This window comes from Dipodomys ordii, unplaced genomic scaffold, assembly GCF_000151885.1.
Source record: "Dipodomys ordii isolate 6190 unplaced genomic scaffold, Dord_2.0 Scaffold48, whole genome shotgun sequence".
Classification (NCBI taxonomy): Eukaryota; Metazoa; Chordata; class Mammalia; order Rodentia; family Heteromyidae; genus Dipodomys; species Dipodomys ordii.
This window is the reverse complement of record NW_012267264.1, coordinates 8,915,939-8,943,608: the sequence shown is the minus strand read 5'-3', so window position 1 is coordinate 8,943,608 and position 27,670 is coordinate 8,915,939. Positions and strand designations below refer to the sequence as shown.

Here is a 27,670-nt window from a genome sequence, read left to right as displayed (position 1 = left end):
GGACCCATTGCAACAATGAGATGTACAGTCATTATATCCAAAACGAACTTTACAACTTTGGTGGGGGGGAGGAATGTTTGGAGGGGGAGGAATGTTTGGAGGGGGCAGGAGAGGGAGGAAGGGATGGGAAGGGGAAACAAAGGAGGAGGCTACAATGCTTGATAAGAAATGTACTCATTATCCTGCCTATGTAATTGTAACCCCTCTGTACAGTATTTTCACAATAAAAAGAAAAAAGAAAAGAATGGCCAATAGAGACATGAAAAAATGCTCAACGTCTCTGGCCATAAATGAAAATCAAAACCACATTGAGATTCCACCTCATCCCAGTTAGAATGGCTATAATCAAGAAATCTAATAACAACAGATGCTGGTAGAGATGTGGCCAAAAGAGAACAAACAGTACTACACTGTTTGTGGGATTGTAAACTTCTTCAACTACTCTGTAAAGCAGTATGGAGGGTTTGGGTTTTGTTCTTACCATTTCTTAGGAACAATGAATGACACATTCGCTTATTTGCAAGGACTAGTGGCCCATGAATCCATGAGGGCAAGAAGCAAGTCTATATTCTTCATCTTTCCATTCTCAGGGTTTATGTGCCTTGCACATAAAGGATCTAACGAAATTTTTGTTTAGTGAAGAAATGATCATCCTACACCTGTACTGATTAGCTAACATGTTCTTTTATTTCTAACAGCTTCATGGAACACAAGCAGCATTCATGAATTTCTGCAAACTAGACCATATCACAAGGCATATTTAGATCACCAATCTCTGAATACCAGGATTGCTAAATACATAATGTATGTAGAGAATAAAGTGACATTTGAGAGTTGATACCATTCACAGCTTATAAGAAGTCAGCTAGGTATTCAGCTTTTAGCAACCTGTTATGCAACTGGTAAGCTCCATTTGTGTTTTTTAAATTCGACTGGAGAAGAGGTGAAGTGTTGTTCATTTCCTACATTTGTTCACCTCAGAGTGACCTCTGGCCCAAGTTAGGGTTTTATATTAAAACCAGTGAAAGTGGCCTGTGATTAGGTGCAGACACCTCTGCAGAGGACAGCAGAATTCCTCAGATGCACCTATCTCTAACTGAAGGGCTTCTTTGATTTACAGATGCCTGGGGCAATAAGTAAAGTAGATTATCTACAGAGCCACCGGAGTGCTCCTCCAGAGGGGCCAGCCTTCAAGATGTGGTCTCCAACTTGGCCTGCAAAATGTCACATACACAACATCACATGGTTGTTGTTCCTACTCTTCAAACCTGAATACCTGAAGGTATTTATAGGTGGCCACCAGAATAATCTTTTTTTTTTTCATTAAAGGCCAAGGAAGAATGACTTGTTATTGCCATAATACTACACCCTTTAATTGCTTTTCTTACCATTTCTTAGGAACAATGGACAATTCACTCCTAAAATCTTAAAGGGATTGCAAATGAAAAGGGTCAAGACAACTTGAGCTAAATAAGCATCTATTTCTGATCCCTTTGGACCTCCCTGCCTTTGACCTCACTGCATTAAAGTTTCATGTTTTCACTATTGCCTTTTTATTACACAGATCAATTCCTCTCCTCATCTAAATTCTATGAGGGAAGTAATATACTGAAAAAGGTATGGGTTCTTGGGTTGTTTTTTTAATTTAGTTATTTTGTTTTGCTTACTACTCCAAAGCATGCAATTTGGGGCAAGTTAAATTACTTTTTAAGTTCTTATTTTCCCGGAGATTTTGCCAAGAATGAGGAAGGTGCGAAGCACAGACCTGGCTCTGATCAGGAACTCAAATGGTGCTCTCAGCATCCGTCCTCAGAGTTCTATCTTCGCCAGAAACATCCCAGAATCTCCATCTTGTGACTCTTCTCACGATCATTTCCTAGCCCTGCTATCCCTGTTTCAGGATTTCCTTTGGTGGCTCACCTGGTAACCTATGATGCTAATTCCAGTGAAAGCCTTCAGGGGCTGAAATCATTTTAATTAGTTTCTTGAAGTCAAAGAGGGTTCCTGGAGATGGAAAGCCCAATGCAAATAAATCACTCTTTTACACTAGGCCCATGAGGTCAGGGGATATTTGGGTGACATGTATTTAGAAATCTTCAAAAAATAAAAAAATATACCTTTGTAAGGGATCAGGGGCTCCAAGAAGAATGAATATCCCCCTAGATATTTTCTTGTTCATGGATTCTTTTCCAACTTTGATGTGCTTAACTTTGAAAAGCATATAGAAACTCAGGAACAGTGCCTCTAAGATGTTACTCACCAGATGTCTGAGGAGGCACCTATGAACTAAACCCATAGCCTTTATCCACAGTACAAACCTAATTGACATAAAAAGCCTACTTGTTTCTGTCCATGAGTTGCTTTGAACAGGAAGCACTTGCTGACTAGCAGTTCCAATACTGATTACTTGCCAATATTCTACCCATAAGAGTAAACCATTTTGAATATGTGAGAGTTCCATTGACCAGAAAACAGATCTTGACTGGGGCCATGTGACTCTCAATACAGGGGAGAGGGTCTTTTAGTATGTGACTCTTAAGTTACAGGCTCATTTTTGGAGGTTCCTTAGCATGGCAGTGATCCAATATATCCACTGAGATTTAGAGGCAAGAAGCCTCCCCTCTTGCAGGTCTCAGAATTCTGTTACATTTCTCTGCTTCTGCAAAGAGATTATAGGACTACAGGTTGATTCCAGTTTATCCCAGCTAGGGGGAAGTTTCATCTTTAGCAATCCATTACCCTCACAACCAAAAGCAAGGGCCGTGGCATGGGCTGAAACAGCATCTGTGGCTACTTATACATGACTCCAAATATGAACAATCAAAATATATTCTTTCACCAAGCTGGACTTTTGCCTACAGTGTATCAAGCATCCTGAATCACATTTCCATGAAAATAATCATCCCCGGACACCAGAATTAAAAGGAGATATTGTAAGGTTTGCATGGCTCTGCTAAAAGAGGATCAATTATCTATACCTCAGATAATTGGCAAATATTCTTGGAATCTTACTGGAAACATGATCCAATATATTGAGACTAGCTAGGAGAAGGAGGAAGAAAAGGAAGAAGAGGAAGAAAACACAGAGAGAGAGAGAGAGAGAGAGAAAGAGAGAGGGAGAGAGAGAGAGGAACAGGAAGAGGAAGAGGAAGAAGAAGAGGAGAAGAAGAAAGAAAAGGAGGAAAAGGAGGAGACAGCTCCTGGTTCATCAACTCCAATCAAGAACTAAATAAAAAAATATTATTTTGAGGTTGGATAAGCTAAACTGTATTTAAGATAGTATATAAATAAAAGAGTAAATAAATAGCATAGCTTCTTCAGAAATCCCACTCTTTTGGGTGTTCTATGCCTAGAGGTGCTGTGCAGAATGGTTGAAAGGGCAGAGAGCCTTTTTCTACCTCTTACCAACTACGAGTCCATGGACAAAATTCTCCACCTCTCCAAGCTGCAGTCTCCTCTCTTATGAAATGGAATATTAACACTCATCTCTTCTTGTTAGAACTAGTGAGGGAAGGTAGAACAAGCTCTGGCATATGGTTGGTACTAAGATGTTTGCTACTTCAGAGTCAAGAAACAAAATTTCATATAGAAATTTAATACAGAGATCAAGAAGAAAGAAGTATGCAGGAATAATTTAGTAGCTTAAAGAAGTGGTAGGGATTTTACTCAGAATTAGCTCTGTGAGGGAAATTTTTAAAAAAGGAAAGCATGATTCTTATTTCACTGAATATTCATGAGAGAATCTAATAGTTTGCTTTTCTGTGTAAACTGACTTCAACCCAAAGAATCAGGCAGAAGTAGATCTTCTGATACTGGATGTGCAGCTTCTGCTTCACACTCATAGGTGGGGCAAATGTATGGCTTCAGGGTCAAAACGAAGGTCATGAGGCCAAACATCTGTCTCCCCTACCCATGAGATTATGAGCAGGTCACTCACTTCTCTTATCTGTGAAAAGTGGATAGAGCTGCTTTTCTGACTTCCAAAATTAAGATGTGAATTTGGTTTTTGGTTTCTGTTGATCATGTAGGAGCATCCCTCTTCTTCTTTTTTTAAATTTTTATATATTTATTGTGAAAACACCATACAGAGGAGTTACAACTACATGGACAAGGTAATGAGTGCATTTTTTGTTTTCTCCAGGAACTAGTTCCAATGCACAGATGTCATAGGGTTGGCGCCACCATTCAACAGCATGTGCAGAATCCCAGCCCAGCGATCAGCATGCAAGTGTTAATATAAAAGATCTAAAATGACCAAGGTGATATCATCCCCATTCCCTGTTTGAGGAGGCTCAGGTTAAGCAGCTAGATAATAGCAGCAGGGCAGCCAGATAACTGAGAAAATTCTAAACCAAAGCACAGGTTTTACAGTGATTTGGTTGAAACTTTGGCATGACAGGTAGGATGACTTGTTAGCAGTCCCAATGGCATGTGAGGAATGCAGCGGGGTACAGCATCTGGTCCTTTTGCTCAGCAGTCATTAATCCATAGCCTACATGTACAAACTTGCTCACATGCCACTGAAAGCCAGCTCATCAAACCACGAAGGAAATCCAACTACTCAAAGGCAAGAAAGAGGCCTGGGCCTTCTAGTGATGTCCCTGATAATCATGGGTAGTCTAAGATTAGCAGCTGTCTGCATGTGCCTTATTTTATTTGTCCTTTTGCAATTATTATGGAATAAAAATAAAACTCAGAATTTAAATTTTAGGAATTTTTTTCCTAATAGTAAATTTCTTTGCTTTTTACTATGAAAGTGAGTGGAATCAAAGTGGACTGTGGACTTCTATTACCTCTCGTTGACTAAGACTTGTTCAAGTCATTCTTTTGGTTTGTTTTTGTTTGTGTGTGTGTGTGTTTTAGTGCTGGTACTGGCATCTGAACTCAAGACCTCACACTCTTGCTTATCGATTGTGCTCAAGGACGGGGCTCTAGTTCTGGAATCATACATCCACTTCTGGCTTTTTGCTGATTAATTGGAGACTAACTTTCCTGCCCACGCTGGGTTTGAACTGTGATTCTCAGATCTCAGCCTTCTGAATAGGATTACAGAGGCATGAGTCCCTGGGATTAGCTCCAATGCATCATTATTCTGCACCAAGGTCTTCGCAAAGAAGGAGATATGTCTGGAGTTCAGTGTTGAGCAGGAGAGGTGAGAGATGGAAAACATACATATCAGCCTGGTAAGAACAACTGCTATATTAGAGCTGAGGGGAGTCGCCCTTCCCATGTGTTCAAGATGGAAAAGGTGCCATCAAACTGTGAGGGGGGGTGGCTTTAATAAATGAGGTGTCTCTTTGACACAGTCCTTACATCCTGACCACCTATAGCCAAGAGACTGAGGAGAAATTCTTGCTCGTTAGTATTTGGCAACTTGTAAGCATATTGAAAAGAGTAAGGGAATGTAAAGTAGGGTAGGTATCAGAAAGGCTAACTTTCAAGCCCAAGCTGCCTTTAGTAGTTGAGGTGGGGAGTGGGGGATGGGGGGTGGAAGAGATTCAGGGCCAAGCTTTCCCCTGTCTTTGTCAGGCTCACAGGAAGGACACAGGGTGGGTGGCTACACATAGTACACATACATTCACTAGGTAGAATTTTGCTCAGAAGAAACAATTTGGCTAATGTGCATATTTTGACTTTTTGCTATGTACCTTCTTACTGGCTTCTCAGTTCTGCACATTATCAACCTGGTTCTCCATGTGCTCAGGAGAGCTTTCTGTGTGGTTTCAATGTGACAAAGAGCATGAGTCTAAAGGCGGCAGCAGCAGGCTGCACTTATGAATAACCAGCTGTCTTGGTGTACAGATGATTGAAAAAAGTCTTTTGCACTTACCTGCCTCTCGGTCCCTGATACAGTAGTCTGGAGAATTCTCAAAATACACGAGGTCATTTTTTGTTGGCTTCTTAAACCTCTTGTTTGCCACAGTGAAGCCAGTGCCATCCTGATTCATGACCACCTGGATGGCCCCGTTGTACTTCCTCCAGAGATAGTCACCCGTCTTTCTGAAGTCGGCCATAGCCAGCCAGCACGTCCTCAGTGTACACGAGCCACTCACACCATGACACTTGCATTCTTGCTTCAAGAACCGCTTCACAGCCTGCCAGAAGAGACAGGAGTAGGGGAGATGCGACACACGTCCTGTGAGGAGGGGACTCAACTATGTGACTCCTGCTCGACTCTCCTTACCTCTAAGACGGTGCTGAGGAGGCTGGTCCCTGACGCTGAGGATGCTGGGCGTGTTACTTTGCCACTTGTTAGACACTTTAGACAATGGGTGTAGTACCGGGGAGCCCTACCTGCAAACCTCATTGGCTGTCAATGTAACAAAAGATTGCTATTTGAGAGGGTTCTGGTCGATTTAAAGAGTGTTGAAATGAGCCAGGCACTGGTGGCTCACTCCTGTAATCCTAGCTAGTCAGGAGGCTGAGAACTGAGGATCTCAGTTTGAAGTCAGCCCTAGCCAGAAAAATCCTTGAGACTCTTGTTTCCAATTTATCAGCAAGAAGTGACAAATTGGATATGTGACAAGTAGTAGAGCACCAGCCTTGAAAAATGTTAAGTGAAAGCAAAAGGCCCCAAGTTCAATGCCTAGTACTTGCACAAAAAAAAAGTGAGGGAATGAACTAAAGTACTTACTAATAAGTATAGCTTCACTATTTTAAAATTATACACTATTACAGACTGAGAATCTATTCTTTAAGATGCTTGGGACCAGATGCTTGGGTCTTGGATTTTTCTTAAAAATTTGGAATGTTTGCATTATGAAATATCTTATGGATGATACCCAAGTCTAAATGCAAATTTCGGTTATGCCTCATATGTACTTTGTGCATATAACCCCAAGGTAATTTCATGTAGTATTTTAGCATGTCTACTCTGACTGCACAGGTCACATGTAGCTAGATGGAGAACTTTCCACTTATAGACTACTGTTTTGCCTTTGCAGATGAAGAGCAAATCTTAGAAAGGGTAAAGCTCTTGCCCATAGTTGCTCAGACAGTTAGGGCCAGGGCCAGGCTGCCCTGAAGCTAACAGTAAACTAGGGTGATTAATCCTCAACTCTGGCTAAGTGATACAGCTGTAGATAACATGAATTTAGTCAGTATTTTCTTAGAGAGGCAGCAAAGAAAATTGAGGCAAGCCCAGCTTGGCTAGTTCTAACATAAAGGTTACTCTTCCATAGTTGTGAGAGCTGTGGATAGGGGAGGAGACAGGTAGGCCCCAGAACAATCTAGAGAAGTTTGTGCTCTGATCTTAGGATGAACCACCAGAGCTGCATCAGACCTAGATGACTCAGTGAGCATTATCCTCTCCTTGGCTCAACTAAGACAGTAAACAGATAGCTCTCAAGGCCCTTTCCATAGCCCTGAGCTACTTTCTTCCCATGTGACAGATACAAAATCAGGGATAAAATGCCATATGCCAGGGCCAGTATGTGGAATGGCTGGATTTGAACTCAGATTAAAATGTCTCCCTAACACACTATACATAGCTAGATTTCTTCTGTTTTCTCCCAGCAGGCTTTTTGACCAAAAAAAACCTCTCCTTGTTCCCCTTTTCTCCTTTTTTTTAAATGTTAAGTAGTATTCACTACTTAACATAATTGCCATATTTTTCCTTCAGCACTTCTCAGCACTAACCTCTTGTTTAATTCATGTTTCTAAAGTTATCGTAATATTAAAAGAACTTCTAGTGATGATTGAGAGCTATGATCCTGGACAACAAAAGCCATCAGATGCAAAGAAGGGTTATGGAGTGGATCACCAGCTGTGAGACCTCTCTGGACCCTGGCTGTGGTCATGGCTCAGTAATGGCACCAAGGAAGAACTACCTGCCCATCATCTTGTATCCTTAAATAGAAGGGTGTCTGGAGTGAAGGCACAGGAAAATGGAGCAGTAAATCCTCTTGAGTACATTCTCCAAAGTGCTACTCTGCACAACAACAACAACAACCAACAAACCTTTACAAAGAACCTGGAAGTTTCCCCCCTGCCCTGCCCTCTCCCTGAGATTCTGATCTAATTACTGAGTATGTAGGTGTGTGGGGGGGTGTTCTGGTATGCTGCCTATGTAAAATTCTCTGCAGGTTATTCATCATGATTACCCCCATATGCACACATAGGCTCAGTACTCCAGTCTGCCTCTCCCGACTGGCCTCATCTGGGGCAATTGTTCCTTAGTGCTTGACCTGGTTTTGTCCCTTCAACAAAAACTTGCTTTCTGATTAAGGCTACAATAGTCAGGTGTGCAAAGATGTTTTTCATTCCAGAAAGTCATTCTGAGTTTATTCACTGGCCTGGAAATGTGCCAGAAGCATTCACTAGCTGAAGGAGCAACGAGGCAAAAACATTGTAGTAGCCCCAGATTGCTTGGTTATATGAACTCACTCACTCTCTTCCCATGTACATGGGGCACTGACAGTCAAATGGTAGTTTACTCTTTGCCTTTTATAACAGGCTGTGCTCATGGAGATACTATTTAGTGCTTTCAAAGAGTCTGAGGAAAGAGATACTTTAGCAAACTATTGATTAAGAGTATATTAACATGCCACTTAAATGGAGAGTATTTTTGCAATTCTTGTCCAAATGTTTAATGTACATATGCTTTGGCTTGGTGATTCTAATCTAGAAGTTCTTGTGTATATATTGGGTGTTTCTGGGATTTGAACTCAGGGCCTTGTACTTGCTAGGCAGAGACTCTACCACTTGACCTATATCCTCAGTCCTTACTTAAGGACACCACATTTCCATGGAAATTCACTGCAGTGTTAATTAGCAACAGCAAAATGAGAAGTCCAAACGATACCAGTAGGAAATGGTTAAGCAAATTATGGTCCATGCTTCCTAAGGTGTTCTATGCATTATTGAATAATGTGGTAGCTCAGTCTTCTATGCAGGAAAGGAAGTCAGTGGTGAAAGCAAAGTACAGGACGACCCCGATGGCAGAAACCACTCTTTGATCTGCACAGAGGAGGAAGGGAAATGGTCTTTTACCATCTGGGAGCAGGCAGAGGGATTACATGGTCTGGCCAAAGGGAGGAGAACAAAAAGATGCACACTATACTGCATAGTGAAGTCACAGCGTTTGAGGATTGTTCCTTGGCAACTGAAAGAGCAGTGTAGTGGTTCTCAGTTCCAGCTGCACACTAAAGACATCTTGGGATCATGTCCAGCGCTCCCAGACTGCATAAAGCAGAACCTTGGGGCAGGTGGGTGGGCCTTAGCAGTACTAGCAGTTCCTCAGGTGATTCTAATACCTAGTTTGAACTGAGCATGGCATCTGAACCAGAACTGTCATGGGAAGAAATCTGTGCTCCATGGCAGGAATCTGGAACCTGTAGAGGAATCTGTAGAGGGCTCCAGCTGAGTATAATATCTATGACAGTGCCTGGCATTGCATTTCTAATACAGAGAGCGCTGGGTATTGAATTAGAATTGTTTCCTACCCCATGGCTCCAAAATGTCTGAGTCTCTAAGAAAAATTTGCCACAAGCAACAATCTGCTAGTAGTGTATGGGGAGAATAAAAGAGGGGTAGGTGTATGGGGAATAAAAGAGGGGTAGTGACTGACTGGTAGGGAGAAATCTTAAGTGCTAACAAACCAATAGGTCAGTGGGTCATGGCAGAGAAGCAGAATGAGTGGAAGGATGTTCTCAAGGTTTCCAGATGCACTGGGTAAGGGGATGGGGGTTTCCTATGCATGGCTGCTGGTAGAAAGGCTGGAATCATATCTGAGTAACCAAAGTGAAGACCTCTATTCTGTAATTATAGTGAAGTCTTCCATAGCACATGCAGATGTTGATTATAAAAACCTGAAAACAATATTATACTGTTGAAGTACATTATACACATGTACGAATATAGAACAATGAAACCTGCTGAAATTGGTTGAAGAATGGAGCTGAGGGATGAAGGAGAGCGATAGAAGAATGAGTTTGATAAGGTACACTGTATGAGTGTATGCATCTATGCAGGTATATAAATGCCACAATGACACCACTTTGTAAAACTATGATCTGTGAAATTTGAAAAGAAATATAGAAAATGATAGCTTTGTAATATGACAGGCCCTCCATACCTAGGGGTTCCAGCAGCTGTAGACTGAAAATATTCTGTAAAAAAAAATCTAGAAAATATTCCAAAGCAAAACTTCAGTTTGCAAATGTGAGCACTCTGCTGAATTCACTCAGCTGACGTGAGGTATAAACACACATTGCTGCCTACCTCATGTCTCATACACCTTCAGTCCTCTCTGAACTTCTGTATGAGCATTATTCATGCACATCTTGTTCATGCATTATGTATGTGATAGCTGCATCTTTACTGAATAGACTCTCATCATTACTCCCTAATCAATATGGGATAGAACTATTTACATGTCATTTATATTCTAGTAGGTACTATAAGTAATCTAGAGATGATCTTAGGAATATAGGACATCGTGTAGAATATGCAAATACTATTTTACATAAGAGATTGAATTTGGGTATTTGTGGGAGGTTCTGGAACCCATCCTCCACAGATATTGAGGGATGACTATGATTAATCTTGCAGCTGAGTATAGTTAGTACTATGCTGTGATTTCACCTTGTTATCTTTGATCCAACTTTACAATCTCTCTGGCAAGGAAGAATGTTCTCAGAGTGGTCTGGAAATTTTCTCAAATTACTTGCTACCAATTGCAATGATGATCACTTAATGTTTTCTGTCTTTACAATCATTTTACCTAGCCTTCATCCTCTTGTTCCAACCTGGGCTGTCCAGTATCACCTCCTATACTGAGTACATTATTTCCTGCATGTCATGTTTTTTTTTTCTTGGTTTATTCTTTCCATTTGTGGCAGTGCATTCTTGAGTAACTCCTTCAAGGTGCATGGAGGATACATTTTCTGAATTCTTGCATGTCTAAGAAGTCTTCCTCCAGCCTTCACACTTGATTAATAGCTTGGCTGGGTATAGAATTCTGCATTGAAATAATTTTCTCTCAAAACTTTGAAGGTACGTCCTGCAGAGTTTTAGCTTCTAGTTCTGTAGATGGGAAATGTAACATTTGGATGATTCTTTGCTTTCATCTCACTTCCTATTTTTTTCTTCTTTGAAAGCTTCTAGACTCTCCCTTATTGTTGATGTTCTGAAGTAACACACTTTAGGATTTTTTTCCCTCATGAATCCTGCCTAACACTGGTAGATTTTTCAGTTTGGACTCTCAGATTCTTTAGCATTGAGACACTTTCTCTCCCTCCTTCCCTCCCTCCCTTTCTCCCTCCCTCCCTCCTGTTCTCCCTCTCTTCCTCCCTTCCTCCTTCCCTTCCTCTTCTCTCTCCCCTCTCTCCTTCTCATGCCAATCTTAGGGCTTGAACTCAGGGGCTGAGTACTGCCCCTGAGCTTTTGTGCTCAAGGCTAGTGCTCTAACACTTGAGCCATAGCTCCACTTTCAGCTTTTTTGGGGATAAATGTGGCATGGAATTTCCTACCTGGGCTGGCTTCAAACCAAGATCCTCAGATCTCAGCTTTCTGAGTAGCTAGGATTACAGATGTGAGGCAAGGGCACCTGGCTTGAAACATTTGTTTTAATATTTGCCTCCCTTCATAGCATTCTAATTAGTTAGGTGTCAAACCTTCTGAATTGATCCTTCATATCTTTTATAGTTCATCTCATATTTTCTCAGTACATGAAAGAATTTGGGATGGAAAAGGAAAGAAACCTCCTGAAGATAAACCAAAAAATCTTACAGAGAAATGCAATTTAAAGAGGTTCACAAACAACCACCTCTTTTCTCAGCCAGTTTGAAACCAGTATCAAATGGGCAGACAACTGGAGTAAACATGTCAGTTTTGCTGCTGGAAAGAGGCTGCCTCAGAGAATGGAGCTAGCTTCATGAGGAAGACATTACATCAGAGTAACATTTCTGGCTCCCCTAACTCCCTTACTCATTTCTCCTTAGAGACATGACTTGACCACCTGGTAAGTTTAAAAGAAGGAGTAGCACTTGTCAGCTTGAGTTCCTTCTTTATGGGGATTTGCCAGCCTGTGGGGATGCTCAGTTCTCACCAACCAGCCAAGGGCTCCCCTGTATAGTCTCCCATGGCCAGGCTGTGACAGGCACATGAACTACTCCCAGAAATCCCTGTGCTTCATAGCTCCATTCTCTGAGGCAGCCTCTTTCCAGCAGCAAAACTGACATGTTTACTCCAGTTGTCTGCCCATTTGATACTGGTTTCAAACTGGCTGAGAAAAGAGGTGGTTGTTTGTGGACCTCTTTAAATTGCATTTCTCTGTAAGATTTTTTGGTTTATCTTCAGGAGGTTTCTTTCCTTTTCCATCCCAAATTCTTTCATGTTCTCTAGCTATTGCTATTTCAAAGCACCCCTTTCTTACTTATGGAAGCTAATATTGTCTTTAATCTCAGTAAGAGACTAGTTAGTATCTTATTAAAATCCTCATTTTAGTCAGGTGTCAAGCCTAGCTACTTAGGCTGAGATCTGAGGATCTTGGATCAAAGCCATTCTGGGCAGTAAAGTCTGTAAGATCAACTACCAGAAAATTGGAAGTGGCACTGTGGCTTAAAGTGGTAGAACCCTAGCCTTGAGAAAAAAGATCAGGGACAATATCCGGATCCTGAGTTCAAGTCCTATGGCTGACAAAAAAAAATTGTTTATCTATTGTTTTCTAACTTGCCCATAAGTTCCTTAAGGATAATAACCATTATCTCTCTATGTCCAACACCTAATCCCCATAGTAATTACTATAATGGACTACTTGTAACTTCTGTTAAATTTACATTGAATTTTAGTAGGGTTTTCTCTTTCATTACATCAATACAGGTGTGTTAGTTACATCATTCAATACATCAATATTCTTCATCTCATCTCTAAATTATTTTTCTTTGGTGGTCATTTTTCTTTAATTTCTCATCTTTTTCATCTATGCCACTAAGTTAAATGGCAGAATTTCCTAGACAGTCTTTATGTATTTAGGGATGAAGTGGTGGAGGGTGATGGGGTGCATGGTATACATGTATGTATGATGTATAAATATATATATATATATAGGTATGCTGTATATACATATGTGTGTATATGTGTCTCAATGAAACTCCCTTGTACAACTAATGTACGCTAATCAAACAAATCTAAGAAAGAAAACAGCAACAACAAAGCTGTAGAAAGGAATTAGGCACTCAGGTTATAAAGATGGGGAGGGCAGACTTTTTTTGTTTCTGGTGAGTGAACAGAGCATTGCCTATAATGTTGAGGAATTTTTAAATCCAGAAAACCCAGGGGAATGCCAGAAATCTGGGCATTATGCTCAGGGATAGAAGAGACAGGTAGAGGTTTGGGATTTTATCTGTAGATTTCTCTGTTGGTCCCAATTTTCTCATGGTAATTTTGTTTTTACTTTTGACTGTTGCCCCATCTGATCTTGCCACCCCAATCTGCTACCCCCTACCCTTACACTTCTAGACTGCTTCTTCTCTCTGTTTCTTTATCCATTACCATACCTTCATTTGCTTCCCATTTTCAGTACTCAGTGAACTCAAAGCATTGTGTTTGGTGGGCAATTGTCTTACTCCTTGAACCACATTCTTGGTTGCTTTTACTTTCCAGGAGTTTGTTGAGTTATTTTATTTCTTTGGCTGTTCTTATTGTTCACTTAAAACAATTTTTGTCCCACATGAGCCATTTAAAAGATGTTTGGAAAGAAAAGGTGTGGCTAGATATCTAGATATATTTTCCCCACAGCCTTAGTTTGCCCTTTGAAATGTGCTAGAAGAAGAGGAAGATTTTCAAGAGGAGAAAAATTTCCCCATTTTAACATACACTGCTTAATGTATTGCTTGTGGTGCTATATACAAATACTGTTTTTGTATGTTTGTTTGTTTGTTTTCCAGAGCTAAGGACAGAACTGAGAGTCTTGCACTTGCCAAGTGAGTGCTCTTCCACTGAGCTAAACCTCCAACCTCAGCACGTACTGCTTTTACAAAAGAATGAGAAAGAACTCAAAAGAGAATCAATTATGCTCAAAAGAGAATCAAATGCTTTCTCTATCCAGTGTGTGACCCTGAAAGCTTCATTCAGAACCTGAAGTTGCCAGGCAACTTCTGCCTGTAATCCTAAAGACTCAAGAGGCTGAGATCTGAAGATCTTGCCCTGGCAAGAAAGTCTATGAGACTCTTATTTCCAAAAAGCTAGTAAAACCAGTGGCACTCTAACACTTTCCAGGCTCTAACTCCTGTCTCAAGTGGTAGAGTGTCAGCCAAAAGTGGAGAAAACTAAGGGAGAGCACAAGTCCCTGAGTTCAAGTTCAGGTACCAGTACAAACAACAACAGCAAAACAAACAACAACAACAAATGACCTGAAGGTCACGCCCACTATACAGAAGATCTGCTTTCCCCTTTGAGTCTTACTACAGGTTGTTGTTAGGATCTCATTCTTTTCTGAGTGCCTTCCTGGCTTTTTATTCCTGGCCCACACAGTTCTCAATCAACCACTCATCCCTTGTCTGAATCCCCTCTAATATTTTACCCTGTAGCATCCTAGAAATATGCACTTGTTCACTTGCCATGAAGTCCTTTAGAATAAGAAGTGCCCTTTTCATGTTTAGCTACGGAGAAACCATCCTTATCTTCACATATTACTTTTCACAACAAAAATAGGATTGTAATTATTTCTGTGTTAAAATCTAACCAGTATTTTTATATAGCCCTTAAATCTTTGAGCATTGCAAACTTCTAATGTGCAAAGGCTTTTTTCTACTTAATAATTTAGCAAACTTTGTGTGTGTGTGTGTGTGTGTGTGTGTGTGCATGCATGCACACATGTTGTGCCTATACTGGGACTGGGGCTTGAACCCAGGACCCGGGCACTGTCCCTTAGCTTTTTCATTCTAGGTTTGTGTTCTACCACTTGAGCCATAGCTCCACTTCTAGCTTTTTGGTGGTTAATTGGAGATGAGTCTCACCGAGTTTCCATCTAGGACTAGCTTCAAACTATGATCCTCAGCCTTCTTAGTAGCTAGGATTACAGACATGAGCCACTGGCACCCAGCTTAATTTAACGAACTTAGAAAGCATTAAAAAAACAAAGAAATACTAGACATTGGAATTCTATACCACAGAATTGTGAATATTTTCAGTGGATGAGTAGAGAACTATGGAAGAAGAAAATGCATGTGTTATGTAGAACAATTTTATTTTGTATTTCTCTGCCCCAATGTACTGTCAGAGTGTAATAATGAGGAAAAACATTAAGTTCTATATGCTTGTGTTCAGAATTTGTTTAATTTTTACAAACATAGAAGGCATATTAGTATCTCCATTTCTTATTGACCTGTTTAGTAGATGAGGATGTTGAATCACCTAGCAATGGTAGTTCTGAGACCCTGAGATAACCCTGGCAGGAAGCGTACAATCCAAGCCTGTTCAACAGCAACTATACACTAAATGCTTACTAGTATTTCTCATACTGAGGTTTGCCAATCTTCAGGGTTTATGCTCCACAAATTCAGTGAGTCTCACAAGGTTTTTTTTTTTAATGTTTACATCCCTAATTATAGTTTGAAAAGAATTATTTTGATAGTTATAAAGACAAGTTTCCCCAAAAGAAATAAAATAATTCTTAAATCAGCTTTTTTGAAAACTGATCCCAAGGGACTCTTAGGATTTCTTTGTTAGATTTTTTTTATGGAATAAGGGGAATTTTTTTTTCTTATGGGTACCTACACATTTTAAGTTTAAACCTTGAAATGTATCTATAGTCTAATTCTTTTTCAATCAAAACAAAGGCTATCCACTCTGAATTCTGTAAAATATTTGTCAATATGACAATTGACTTTGCCTTTAAATCCTATTTAGAATTTATTTAAGATTTTTACATGCTGTATTTAAACTACATTATTTAAAGTGTTTTAAAAAAATATTAGTACTCTCGGATTGAGGTTCAAAGTCCAGACAAAAAAGTTCCTGAGAGTTCTTATCTCCAATTAAGCACCAAAAAAGCTAGAAGAGTCACAGAACAAGTGGTATAGTGCTAGCCTTGAGCAAAAAAGTCCCAGGACTGGTGTGTGGTGTGTGCATACTCTCTCTCTCTCTCCTTCTCTCTCTCTCTCTCTCTCTCTCTCTCTCACACACACACACACACACACGCACACACACACATACACGTTAGTACCTCACTTTTTTAGTACAGGTATTCTACAAAATAGCTAACCCATTTCTGGCCCTATATCCATTTTCCTGAGGAAAACACACATTAAAAACATATTATTTAACTTTTACATACTGGCTAAGAGCCAAGTACATTTATTAATAATTAAATCCTTTGAAAGGTCTACATCTCCAAGATGGGGATTACTGAAAGCTAGACTAATTTATACATTTCACTCATACATACTGTGGAACTAGAGAAACAAGGAATATTTATTATCAAACTACACAGTTGATTTGCCTATGCAAACATTTATTAACTTCAATAAGGCATTGTGATATCTTGAGCTCCGTCATCCTTTAAAAACAGTGATTGTGGGTGGGCTTGCTTACCTAGAAAATATAAGGGGTGGAATTTATATTTGTGGAACTCAAGAACTTTACTTTCGACTAACCATATATATATAGTAATTCCAATTGACTAATGAGGCAAGTCTGAGAAACATTTCACTCTAATAGTAGATCCTTACATGGAGCTATAACAATTTTGTTAAGAGTTATTTCTTGTTCAGAGACTTTAATTCTGTTTTTTTTATTCATGTGATATATACCATATATACTAGTTTGGGGTCCAGAAAGACAGGAATGACTGGCAGAATTGATCTATTTTTTTCAAAATATATTTAATTTTATCAATTAAAAAATCAGAAAAGAAACACCTGCTAAACAAATTCTGTATCCCATAAAGATGTTCAAGACTATTGGAGACTAGGGTGAAGAAAAGGTGAATAGAAAATGTAACTCTTCAGTGAAGCTTGTTTTCATTATTTTCTTTCCTATTGATTCTGTGTAAGTGTGTGTGTGCTATCACTGGAGCTTGAACCCAAGGCCTTGTACTCTCTCTTGGCTTATTCACTCAAAGAGGACACTCTGTCACGTGAGCCATAGCTTCACTTCTGGGTTTTTGCTGATTAATTGGAGATAAGGCTATCCTAGTCTTTTCTGCTTGGGTTGCTTTGAACTTTGATCCTCAGATTTCAACTTCCTGAGTAGGATTATAGGCTCAAGCCCCACTGCCTGGCTGATTTTAAAAGAGTGATTTCTTTTATATTGTAGTTTTCTGAGGACCCATGATTTGTTTATTGCTTAATTCAAGTAGTACCAAGAGATCTATTCTTTGAAGTCTTTATTAGAACTTAAGTGTCCTTGTCTGTAAGATTGTGGTTACATCCAGCATAATATTTATTTTTTGTTTCCTTTGGGAGCATTTCCTGTGGATGGAATTTACAAGTATCTGCTTTATCCCAGTACTATAAGTGTGTCACACTCAGTGACCCTGGTACTCACCAGTAGTGACCTAGTGCAGTACTTGTTTGGGCACAGTGTGCAACCAGACACTCAGGCTCTTCACCTTAGGAACTCATCTCATATAAAATAAAAGGCAGCCAGTGAAGTTGCATTTCAGATTATTTCAATTAGCCAGTACATTCTAACCTATCGTAATATGCAAAATGTGGATGATAATTATATCTTAGGCTTGCTTAAAGCATGTTGTACATTTGTATACATTTGATTTTATACTTAGACTCTAGCTAGGTAACTGTCCAAGGCTGCACTCAAATGATCAAGCCAGTTTTCAGATCTTGGAGCCCCTGTCTTCCATATTAGCTCAGTCAAGATGAGACCTGTAACTAAGAACTCTTTATGAGTACAGTAGCCAATAATAACTTTTAAAAAATACCAGTATCAACACAGTTGCCACATGCTATTAACTATTAGTAAGCACAAAGATGCATACTGTATCAGTATAATTATATATATTTATATATAGTTTATATTTATGTTTAAGCTACAATGAAATTCAGAGAGATAGAAATCTAACAGTTTCCTAGGAAAAGAATCTAATTTATAAGTCAGCAATTCAAATAGACCACAGAAGGTTTGAACTTTGCTATCTATACTCTTTCATAGGAGACTCAAGAGAAATTAACAAATGCATAAAAACTGAACGTTAAATATTTATTTTTCTCCCCCATTTTTCAGCACTTTCCTCTTGCCTTCCCCAGGGTATCCAAATGTCTCTACATGGTATTTGAAACTCTCCAGAAGTTGCCTGAGACCAATTTCCAGCCTCAGTGCCTTTTAACATTGAGTCTCCAGCTCTCCCGTAGGACCTGGTCACTCCTCGACTTCCTGAGGTGCTTTCTGCTCCAGTATCATTCTTGTCTTAGATTCTCTAGATTCTGGAAAGCATTTCCCTATCTCAGCCCTGCAAAATCTTTATCTGCAGTTCAACCATTCAATTCTTTTGTGACACAAACCTTTATCTCTTCAGCTGACTTTTCCTGACTTTGCTACTATGCCAATTGGCATAGTTTGCCTGACAATTGCATTGTACTTGTCTCTTTTGACTAAAGATTCATTTCTTATAGCCAGGAAATTTTTCCTCTTATTCATTTTCACATATGACTCAGTACTTTAAGTGTACATTTTCCTAAGTAAGTCCTTAATAAATTATCTGCTGACCCAAATTTAGCCCAACAATGTACAGTGCTCTCAAACTGGGAGTGGCATCAGTTTTGTGAATTCCCCAGAGATGGTCAAGTCGACTAAATATATGTCCCATGCCTCTAATTCCAGCTGGTTGGGAGGTAGAAGCAGGAGGATCACAAGACTGAGGCCAGCCAAGTCAAAGCTAGTGTGGCCCTATCTCAAAACCAAGATATAAACAAAAGGGATGGAGGTATATCAGGTGATAGCAGCTGGGTTTTTAATCCCCAGTGGAGGGAGGGAGAAGAGATGGGGCAATCATAGTAAGGTCAAGTTTGTAAAGTGTATTCACAAGGTGGAGTCTGGTTAACAACATGTAAATCAAGTTGTTTTTTTTTCCTGTTGTATGTTCACTGTAGAAAATTTGTGAGGTATAGATAAGGTTCTAGCAGTAGAACTCCTTTCACAGTCAGCAATAACTATTGCTTATTATTATTTCTTAGGAAAAATAATATAGAAATACTGCTTGTTTTTCTTAGACATTCCAAAGCCAAGACAACAGGGATATAGAAATGCAGGCCTACGGACAAACATGACTGGGTTTGAACCTCCACGTGCAGTGTGTCATGATTCCATCCGTGACCCTGAGGGAATCATTTTGAACCTCCTGGCCTAGCTTCATTAGAAATATTAATCATAGTTTTATTCCTATAGGTTTAGGAACAGTGCTATTGTAGAAACAGTTGGTAGTACTTTATAAGTCAGATGACAGTATCTACCAGTTTTTATTTCTTTGTTAGGCCGCACAGAAGATAGGTCTGTGGATAATGGAGCATCAAGTTGAATTCAATGACAGTCAACACTGGTTCATACTTTCTCTCACCTGAGTAACAAATAACCTTTATTTCACTGGTGGGAGAGGACCTGGCGTTTACTGAGTACTTATGACATGCAGAGTTCTGGGCTCTGAGCTATTTGCTTCACTCTTGTTTTCCCATAGTACTACATCCTATCATTTTAAAAAACAAACAAACAACAAAACAAAAACAGTAAGCAAATTCATTGGTGGTGTCAGATTTACACTAAGGCAATCTCACATGCCATGTTCTTTCTGTTCTAGAGACAAGAGAAGAAAATATTTTTCTAGAATTCTCTTACTTTTAGGAAAATGTTTACTCCTATGGAAACTTGCAGAGTGATTGGAGGAGTAGAGTTTGGCTACAAGAGTCACTCTGATGCCGATTCTCTCAGGAAACTTTGTAGTTGTGATTATTTCTTCTTACAGGAAAGAGTAAATAAATTTACTGGCTTGTGAAAAGGAACAGATAGTAGATACTAACCAGGTACCTTTCACTTATAATTTACCTAAACCTATCTTAATATAATTTCCAAGTTTTCATAGCCTGGCTTTTTCAGATCTAAAGTGAGTAACTGGGGTAAGTTGTGGAATTTCTTCCTTAAAAGAATGTTCTTAAACTAGGTAAACTTATCTTTTTTCATTCTATTTGGAAATAGAAAACTAGACTCAGTTCAAGAGTGATTCATCTTTGTTATAGTGTTATGCATTATATTGTTATTAAGACTACTGAAACTGTGATGAAAAGAAATGAAATCACAGTGTATTTAAATGATATTACAGTATAGAGACACATGAGGGTGCTCTAACCAGCTGCTATAAGACATGAATTAAACAGTTCAAATATTGAGGGAAAATTAAGACCCAGTAGAATGACAGTGTTGAATTCTGACTTTTAGCTTTGAGTATACAAAACAACCTTGGGAAAGATGGCTTTGCTTTTAAGTAAAATGGATCTGTTTCCCCTCCCCCATCTCAGCATGACTCTTCCCAGTTTCCAAAGTAGAAGATAGTCAAATTCAACACTGGAAAACACTATAAAAAGTACAAAGAAGAAAAAAGTAGACTGAAGTTGCAGTCAGCCCTGGGAAGCTGAGGTGTTCTAGAGCCAGGCCAGTGGGAGCCTTAGCTCAAGAGACTTGCCTTCAAACACAAGCCCAGCCTGTTCTCATTTTTATTCCACTGGCCTTCTGCTGCTGGTACAAAGGGGAGTAGGGACTGGAAATCTAATGACCACAAGGAGAGAATTAGCGACGCATGTTTATCTCAATGCATTTACTCTCATTAAAGTTCATATTCACTGACATCATGCATCTCCTTGAAAAAGTCTGCCCACCCACCATTAATTAAAGCCACATTTTAAAAAGTCAGTGTGTGCACTTTTATTCCAATCAAAAGTAGCCTCCTAAGTTTTGCAGAGTAGGCAGGAGGATATCTGAGGCCTGACAGCTGTTCACCTCGACACAGTGAACTATCACATGATTTACATTCAAAGTTGTGTTTATACAGGGCCTAGGATATAATAGCTAGGATCTATTGTCTTGAAGAGTTGAAAAATCCAATACCAAATGATCTATTTTGCTAAATTAACATGTACGTCGATAAGTCAACATTCTTTTGGATGCTGTGTAAGATCATATGCTTTCATCTAACTCTATATCCTGTCTAAGTAATTAAGCAGCACACTCCTATCAAAGACACCACACTTTATAACTTATATGTGTGCTATCAAGGTCAAAACAAAGGTCAATGTAAAATTCTTTTATCTAACTCACTACACAAACAACAGTTACCAACAGTTGTCAGATTGCACAACCACAGTCTATATTCTTGGCAATAGTCATTATAAGTTAATAAATTTACATAAAAAGAAGGAATGTTGGTTTTTAAAGTTCAGAAAAGGTACTATTTGTAAACAGTTCAGGTCACACTCATCTTACTGCATGTGCTATGCAAGCCTTGCTTTCTCCCAGTTTCCTTTCAATGAGATTTGGTCTCTCCAGGAGCCTAGTCAGAGGATTGCATCAAAACAGATTTGCATTTTTTCTATTCTTTTTCTCATTCAAGACACCCCTCCTCTGACTTTCAATTTTATCTTAATCTTTCTTTATATATTAATAGCAAGCAAATTTTTATGTGTGCCAATAAAAGATCAATCCTAGTTATATGTTAGGTTAGTCTAGAAGGGTTCCGATCCAATATTTCTTTGGCTTTGTCAGCTTATGTTTTCTACAAAAAGACACATGCAGCTGCATTCAGAGTCTCTTGTTATTCTTTCTCCATATTATTCTGGTCAGGCCTCCATCTAGAAAGGCTGGGATTGTCATTAGATGGGAACATTGGCATTCAAATGGTTTAATCCCAGGTAGAAGCACACTTGGACTAGAAGTTGAAACCTGAGCTCTACTAACTCACCTTGAGCACTTTGGGCCTCAGTTTTCTCAAGTAACAAGTGGGTGTTTCAGAGTGACCAGTTGTCAGCAGCTCAGGAGGTTCAAGAAGATGAAATGAACCAGTCCCCTCACTCATACAGTATTTGAAACCACAGCTAAGGTTTTATGGTTAGGGCTGGTATGGCTCCAAAAGAAAACATCCCGGAATCTAGAGGCCAACAAACCATGGCTGGTGACTGGCTTTAAGAAAAACTTGAAGAGAAATTGCTTTATGTCTTAAGGTGCCCTACATGTAAGTAGTCAATATATACCATTGGTGTCCTAAGCAACAGATTTGTGTGTGTGTGTGTGTGTGTGTGTGTGTGTGTGTGTGTGTGATATTAAGTGAAGATAAGAGTTCATGGACTCTCCTGCCTAGGCTGGCTTCAAACCTCCATCCTCAGATCTCGTCCTCTTTTGTAGCTAGGGTTACAGTCTGGCTCTAACCCACAGATTGTATCTCCTGCCCAGACAATACAGTATCCAAAGGGACCATAAACCACTGGACGCTCACCACCAAGCCAAAAGCAATGGGTGGACTCATTGAGCTCAGCTGTGGGAAGGAAGGTGGAGCACGGGTGTGGATCTTTCAACCCAATTGGTGGTATTCTTTAGAACAAACAGCTCTGGGCTGAGGGGCAGTGGGAAGTTGTGACTACACAGTATTTTATCAACTTTAGGAAAGCTGAAGATAAGCTCTGCCTGCACGAGTCAAAGGCCACGTGGTCTTCAAAATGAGCACGGTTGCATTTCCATACCTTCCTGCCGGCTCTGTTGTTGTGAAGATTCATCAGGGCTCTGGCATCCTTCCCCTTCCGCTCTTTGGCATCCACAAATGCGCGGGCGAATTTGATCCCATAGTCAATGTTATCACTGCAGCCACCCCAGTCGAAGGTGCCCTTGCTGTCCTTGGCTGTTCCTTTCTTCTTTGGGTCGCAGGAACAGGATTTCAATTCTCCTTGGCTACAGGCCCTAGTGATGGCAAATACAACTCCAGCTGAGGAGATGGCGTAAACAAAGGCAGATTCCCGACTACCTGAAACAAAAATGCTTTGCTTAAAAGTGGTCTGGGATGGGTAATTCAGAATAAGTCTTACACAATGACTGTTTTAATACTTGATCTCTCTCTGGGCATACTTTGCCTCTGACAAAGGCATTGGACATTATTCTGGAAGGGTCTTTTCTAGAGTCAAGAATTTTCCTTGAATATGATTCCTTCCCCCCTGATGTCAATTTCTGTCAGTTTAGGTATCTGTTGGGCACGTCTTCTTACATACCTAGTATAAAAAGGCAAAGATGGCCTTGTCTGGCTCCTTGGTCCCATGAGTCTCACACAAGTCCACTCACCTAGAACCCTAGGTTATCCTATGAGGTAGGCACATGGTATCTGTCATCTTAGTTTCTTCTCCCACAAAATACAGTTTGGATTCTACTATTCTGTCATTTGTTCCAAAAATTTTGGTCAGTGTTCGTGATAGCACAGCTTCCTTTGTGGGGAAAAATTCTTTCAAGGTGGGCACAGTAGTGTTGCTTGTAGTCTTAAGCTATTCAGAAGGCTGAGGTGGGAGGATTGTTTGTTGGAGACCAACAAGGGAAAGACAAATCCAAACCAAACCTCACGAACATCCACACATTACTGAACGCATTCGTGTGCACTCAGCTGATTAACACTGAAGTACTGAATTCCAAGAAATCTAGTGGCAGAGGTGAGAAGAGGGTTGAGGCAGTATCCAGCCTGTGGCATTAACACTGGAGAGCTTTGGCTTGGCATCAACTTTCACAAGTAATTGAGAGATTGTTAAAGGCAATATGCAATATCCTTGAGTTACATACTGTGTCTAACTATTAAGGGTGAATTTACTTTCTTCTGGAACACCTGCACTAATCACTGGTATTGGGTAAAAGACAGTGAAAAGCTTTTCTTTGGTTTTTCTGGAAGGAAACAAATTTACCGCCTATAATTAGACTTGGGCAAGAACCCTTTGGGGTGCTTTCTTAGAATTGTTCTTTATTAGAGAGCAGGCTACTTTCACTTACAGGCTGAAAGGTACATATTTCAGTGCAATAACTACATTAAATTATTTTAATAATCTGTAGTAACTCATAACACGGTGTTGTAGTATAGTGACAGATATAAGGCTCTTTAGGGTCCTTGTGCACCTCGTTTTTCAAGTGGAGCTGTATTTCATTGTTATTAGCATGCCTTTTTATTAATGGTTGCTGCAGCAAATATATTAATAATCCAAAAAAAAAAGGCCTGACTACCTAATGCCAATGCAAGGCTGAAAGCAGAGAAATATTCGGTGATTCAGTATGTCAGGAGGAGTGTGACATTTTGAACCACACATCTGGGAGAATGAACCACATTTTCACATCGAAGCCCTGCTTGTTTCCGTTTGTCATTCAGGGCTACAATTTATTATACGTCCCTTACAATATTTGTTCTGCTAGTCCCATTATTAAAAAATAAGGAAAACATATCTACACCATATTAAATGGCACTTACCTCAGCCTTCACAAAATATCTCCCTCAAAAACCTCTATTTGGAAAAAAAAAAAAAAGAACCTAGTCATGCACTCATAGTCCAGTAAAAATCAAGGAGATGAATATTTGCCACCAGTAGCAGGGCAGTGCTCTCTCCTCTGAGAAGAATGTGTGGTCCTGGGAGTTGTTTTAAAGAGTTCCAGTTTATGTTATAAACATTCTAGACATTCTAATAGGACTTGAGATGCTGTGTAAACAGAGATGACCAAGAGATGCAAATGTGGCTTAATTTCTTGTAGCAGCCTTTAGAAAAATAAAATTTATTCCCTTCTTAAAGTTTACAGCTGCCTTGTTTATCTTCTAATGCCTAGTTTGGGATTTGGAGTCTAGTGCCCATATTTAGAGATGTCACATAGGGAGAATCTTCTCAAATGCTTGAAGTATATGTTACTATGTTTAGTTTTTAAGAGGGGAAAAAGAAATCTGATGAAGTAGTCTTTAAAAGACGTGGAGGAGAGTAAATCAATGATCAGATAGTAAAGATAAATTTTTAGATACAGAATTCATTCTGTGTAACTTGCAAACCATTACATTAACTTGCTGGCTCAAAGGGGGAAAAATCACAATTTGCTACAATTCAGAAATAATTTCCAAAGAAAAAAAATTACCTCTGTAAATATGTGTCATTTGTCATTAAAATATATTACTAAATAGCTAGATTTTTGTTTATTTGGATAAAAACTTAGCACATTGATTGACTTTTCATTTTGCCTCCACATATGTTTTAGTATCATGTAGATATTGCCTAAAGATGTTTCCAGTTAAGTGTTTTACATGAATCACTAAAACACTATGTGTGAAATAGTAGCACATTTCAAGAGTTGGCTTTGTAACAAAACAAATTTTGATCTTGGGCCTCTTCTTAGAAAAACTGATTCTTCCTAAGACCATCCCAAAATGAAACAGAATTCAAACCTAAATGGTGATAAGTACACTTCCTGAGGCATTATTATTGATGTTTCTCTCAGTTTTGGACTAAGATTAATCAAGTCTATGAACTACACAGACATAGTTTTGTGTTGGGAGATGGTTGCCTGGGAAGTCAAAAATTGCAGGAGGTAGAGTTTCTGGAAGGTCATGGATTATTCAACTCTTAAAAAAAATACTTTCTTGGGGCTGGGAAGGTGGCTCAGTGGTAGAGTGCTTGCCTTGCATGCATGAAGCCCTGGGTTCCATTCCTCAGCACCACATAAGCAGAAAAAGCCGGAAGTAGTACTGTGGCTCAAGTGGTAGAGTGCTAGCCTTGAGCTGAAGAGCTGAGGGACAGCGCCTAGGCCCAGAGTTCAGGTCCCACAACCAACAACAACAAAAAAAACCCAAAAAACTTTTTTTGCTTTTTTTGACATTTATAATGATGATATCTAAGAAGCCATGCTTTAGAATTCTAAAGATGTAATTTTTAAAATTGTGTGTGTGTGTGTGCATGCATGCATGTGCACTGTGCACATGCATGCGCGTGCTGGCAAGGGGAATTGAACTCAGGGCCTCAGGTTCTTACTTGGCTTTTGTGCTCAAGGCTGCTACTCCACTGCTTGAGCCACACTTCCATTTCTGTTTGTGTTTTTTGCTGGTTCAGTGGAGATTAAAATTTGTGCCCTACAAATTTGTGTGCAGTCCTGAGATCTCAGCCTGCTGAGTAGCTAGAGTTACAAGTATGAGACATTGGCACTCAGCCTTTAAAAGAATATTTGTAGGTTTTCTCTGAAAGAGTAAAATGCAAATGTTCCTAAAAATGTTTCTCTAAAGCAAAAACACGTAGTCTCCATTTTTCGATGGCTATGGGATATTTCAGCAACATGTTCTTCATACAACTGTGTTTGCCCTTTGCCTTTCCTATTCACCTACAAGCTTATTTGGGTTTCCAAATGAAATTTTTCACAAGTTTACTATGTAAATTTCCCGCCAAGCAATTAATTGTAAAAATCTTTGGATAGTTTTCATGGGAATGTCATGATTATTTCCAGGATAAGCTGCTCTTGGCCAAATTCAGCCTTCCCATAACCAACACAAAAATCATCACTGACAGTCACAGGAGTTTGCATAAATGACTGAGAAAGAATTGATTTTCTGACAAGAATAGAAAGCAACTGTATAGAGGAATGTTTTAAGTTCTGAGCATTTGGACAAAGCACTCAGATCTGTTTAAACTAAACCTGAAGGAAGTACAAGTTGTAATTTCTAATTTACCTCAGTCTTCAGACTACATCAACATAGTTCCGGTTCTAGTTCTAACCTCTTCCTTTCCTCTCAGCAACTCCACAAAAATTCCTATTAATGAATCCCTCCTCAGGCTCACTAATCAAAATTGCTTCCTTTGATTTGTGATCTAAATGGCTTTCCTTCCCACAAATGGAAACAACTAAATGTATCTAGAAGTGATCTTCCCATAGGTGAAAAGTATATCCAATTTGAAATCACTAGAAAAGTGATTTGCACTCTTGGAAATAGAAGAAAAATCTTGTTCTGCCTAGCAATGGAGAGCCTGTAAATAACATATCCAAAGATTACTTGTGATAGATATTTGCAAACTCTCTTTGACAAGCGAAGTTCAGCACTTTATTTGAATCACAGAGCTATTTAGGTGAAATCTTAAAATTCCATGAGGCTGAAGTTTACTATTATCCTTTCAAAAATCTGCAATGTCATATCGAAACTCCAAAAGGAATGCAGAAGAATATAGTCCTTAAACTGGAGAATAAAATCACAAAATATTGCAGTAAATTAACTTTAGGGATACTCAGAGTGAGAGTACTGCACCCTTGGGGGATGTTAGAGACATTCAGTTATGCATTTGGCCTCATAAAACCCTAGGGCTGTGATGATTACATGATAGAAACACCCTCTGTTAAGCATTACCAAGTGAACTGCTTGGATGATTTTCTTGGGAATGGGGGAAAGGGGTGGGCAAAAATGAGTGAAAAGTTCCCGGTTACTGGGGTTTTCACATGAATGGTTGTAGCAAAGGACCAGTATTATTTTTTTGAAGCATGCTAAAAGTGCCAGTTTAGTAGGTGGTGATTATTCAAAAATACAACCTGACTTTCAATTAACTTTGAATATGCAGAACTTTAAAGAAGCTTATTAGAAAATTAGATTATGCTTAAGTGTCCTAAGGCAAAATAAATATGCATTTCAGGTTTCTAATCTTCTCTTTTATGAATAATCTTACAGTGTAAAATGCGGCTGGGAAAATAATAGGTGCGC

General features: G+C 39.3%; 1 protein-coding gene across 1 annotated transcript in view; it reads right to left on the bottom strand.

Annotated features, from left to right (window-relative positions):
• Wnt2 (wingless-type MMTV integration site family member 2) overlaps window positions 1-27,670 on the bottom strand; it is a 44,676-nt gene that overhangs the window by 13,401 nt on the left and 3,605 nt on the right. Inside the window, exons 3-4 of the mRNA XM_013019951.1 lie at window positions 22,680-22,957; window positions 5,831-6,095 (exon numbers count right to left, since the gene is read on the bottom strand). Coding sequence (XP_012875405.1) covers window positions 5,831-6,095; window positions 22,680-22,957 — 543 coding nt within the window. The remainder of the gene's footprint in view (window positions 1-5,830; window positions 6,096-22,679; window positions 22,958-27,670) is intronic.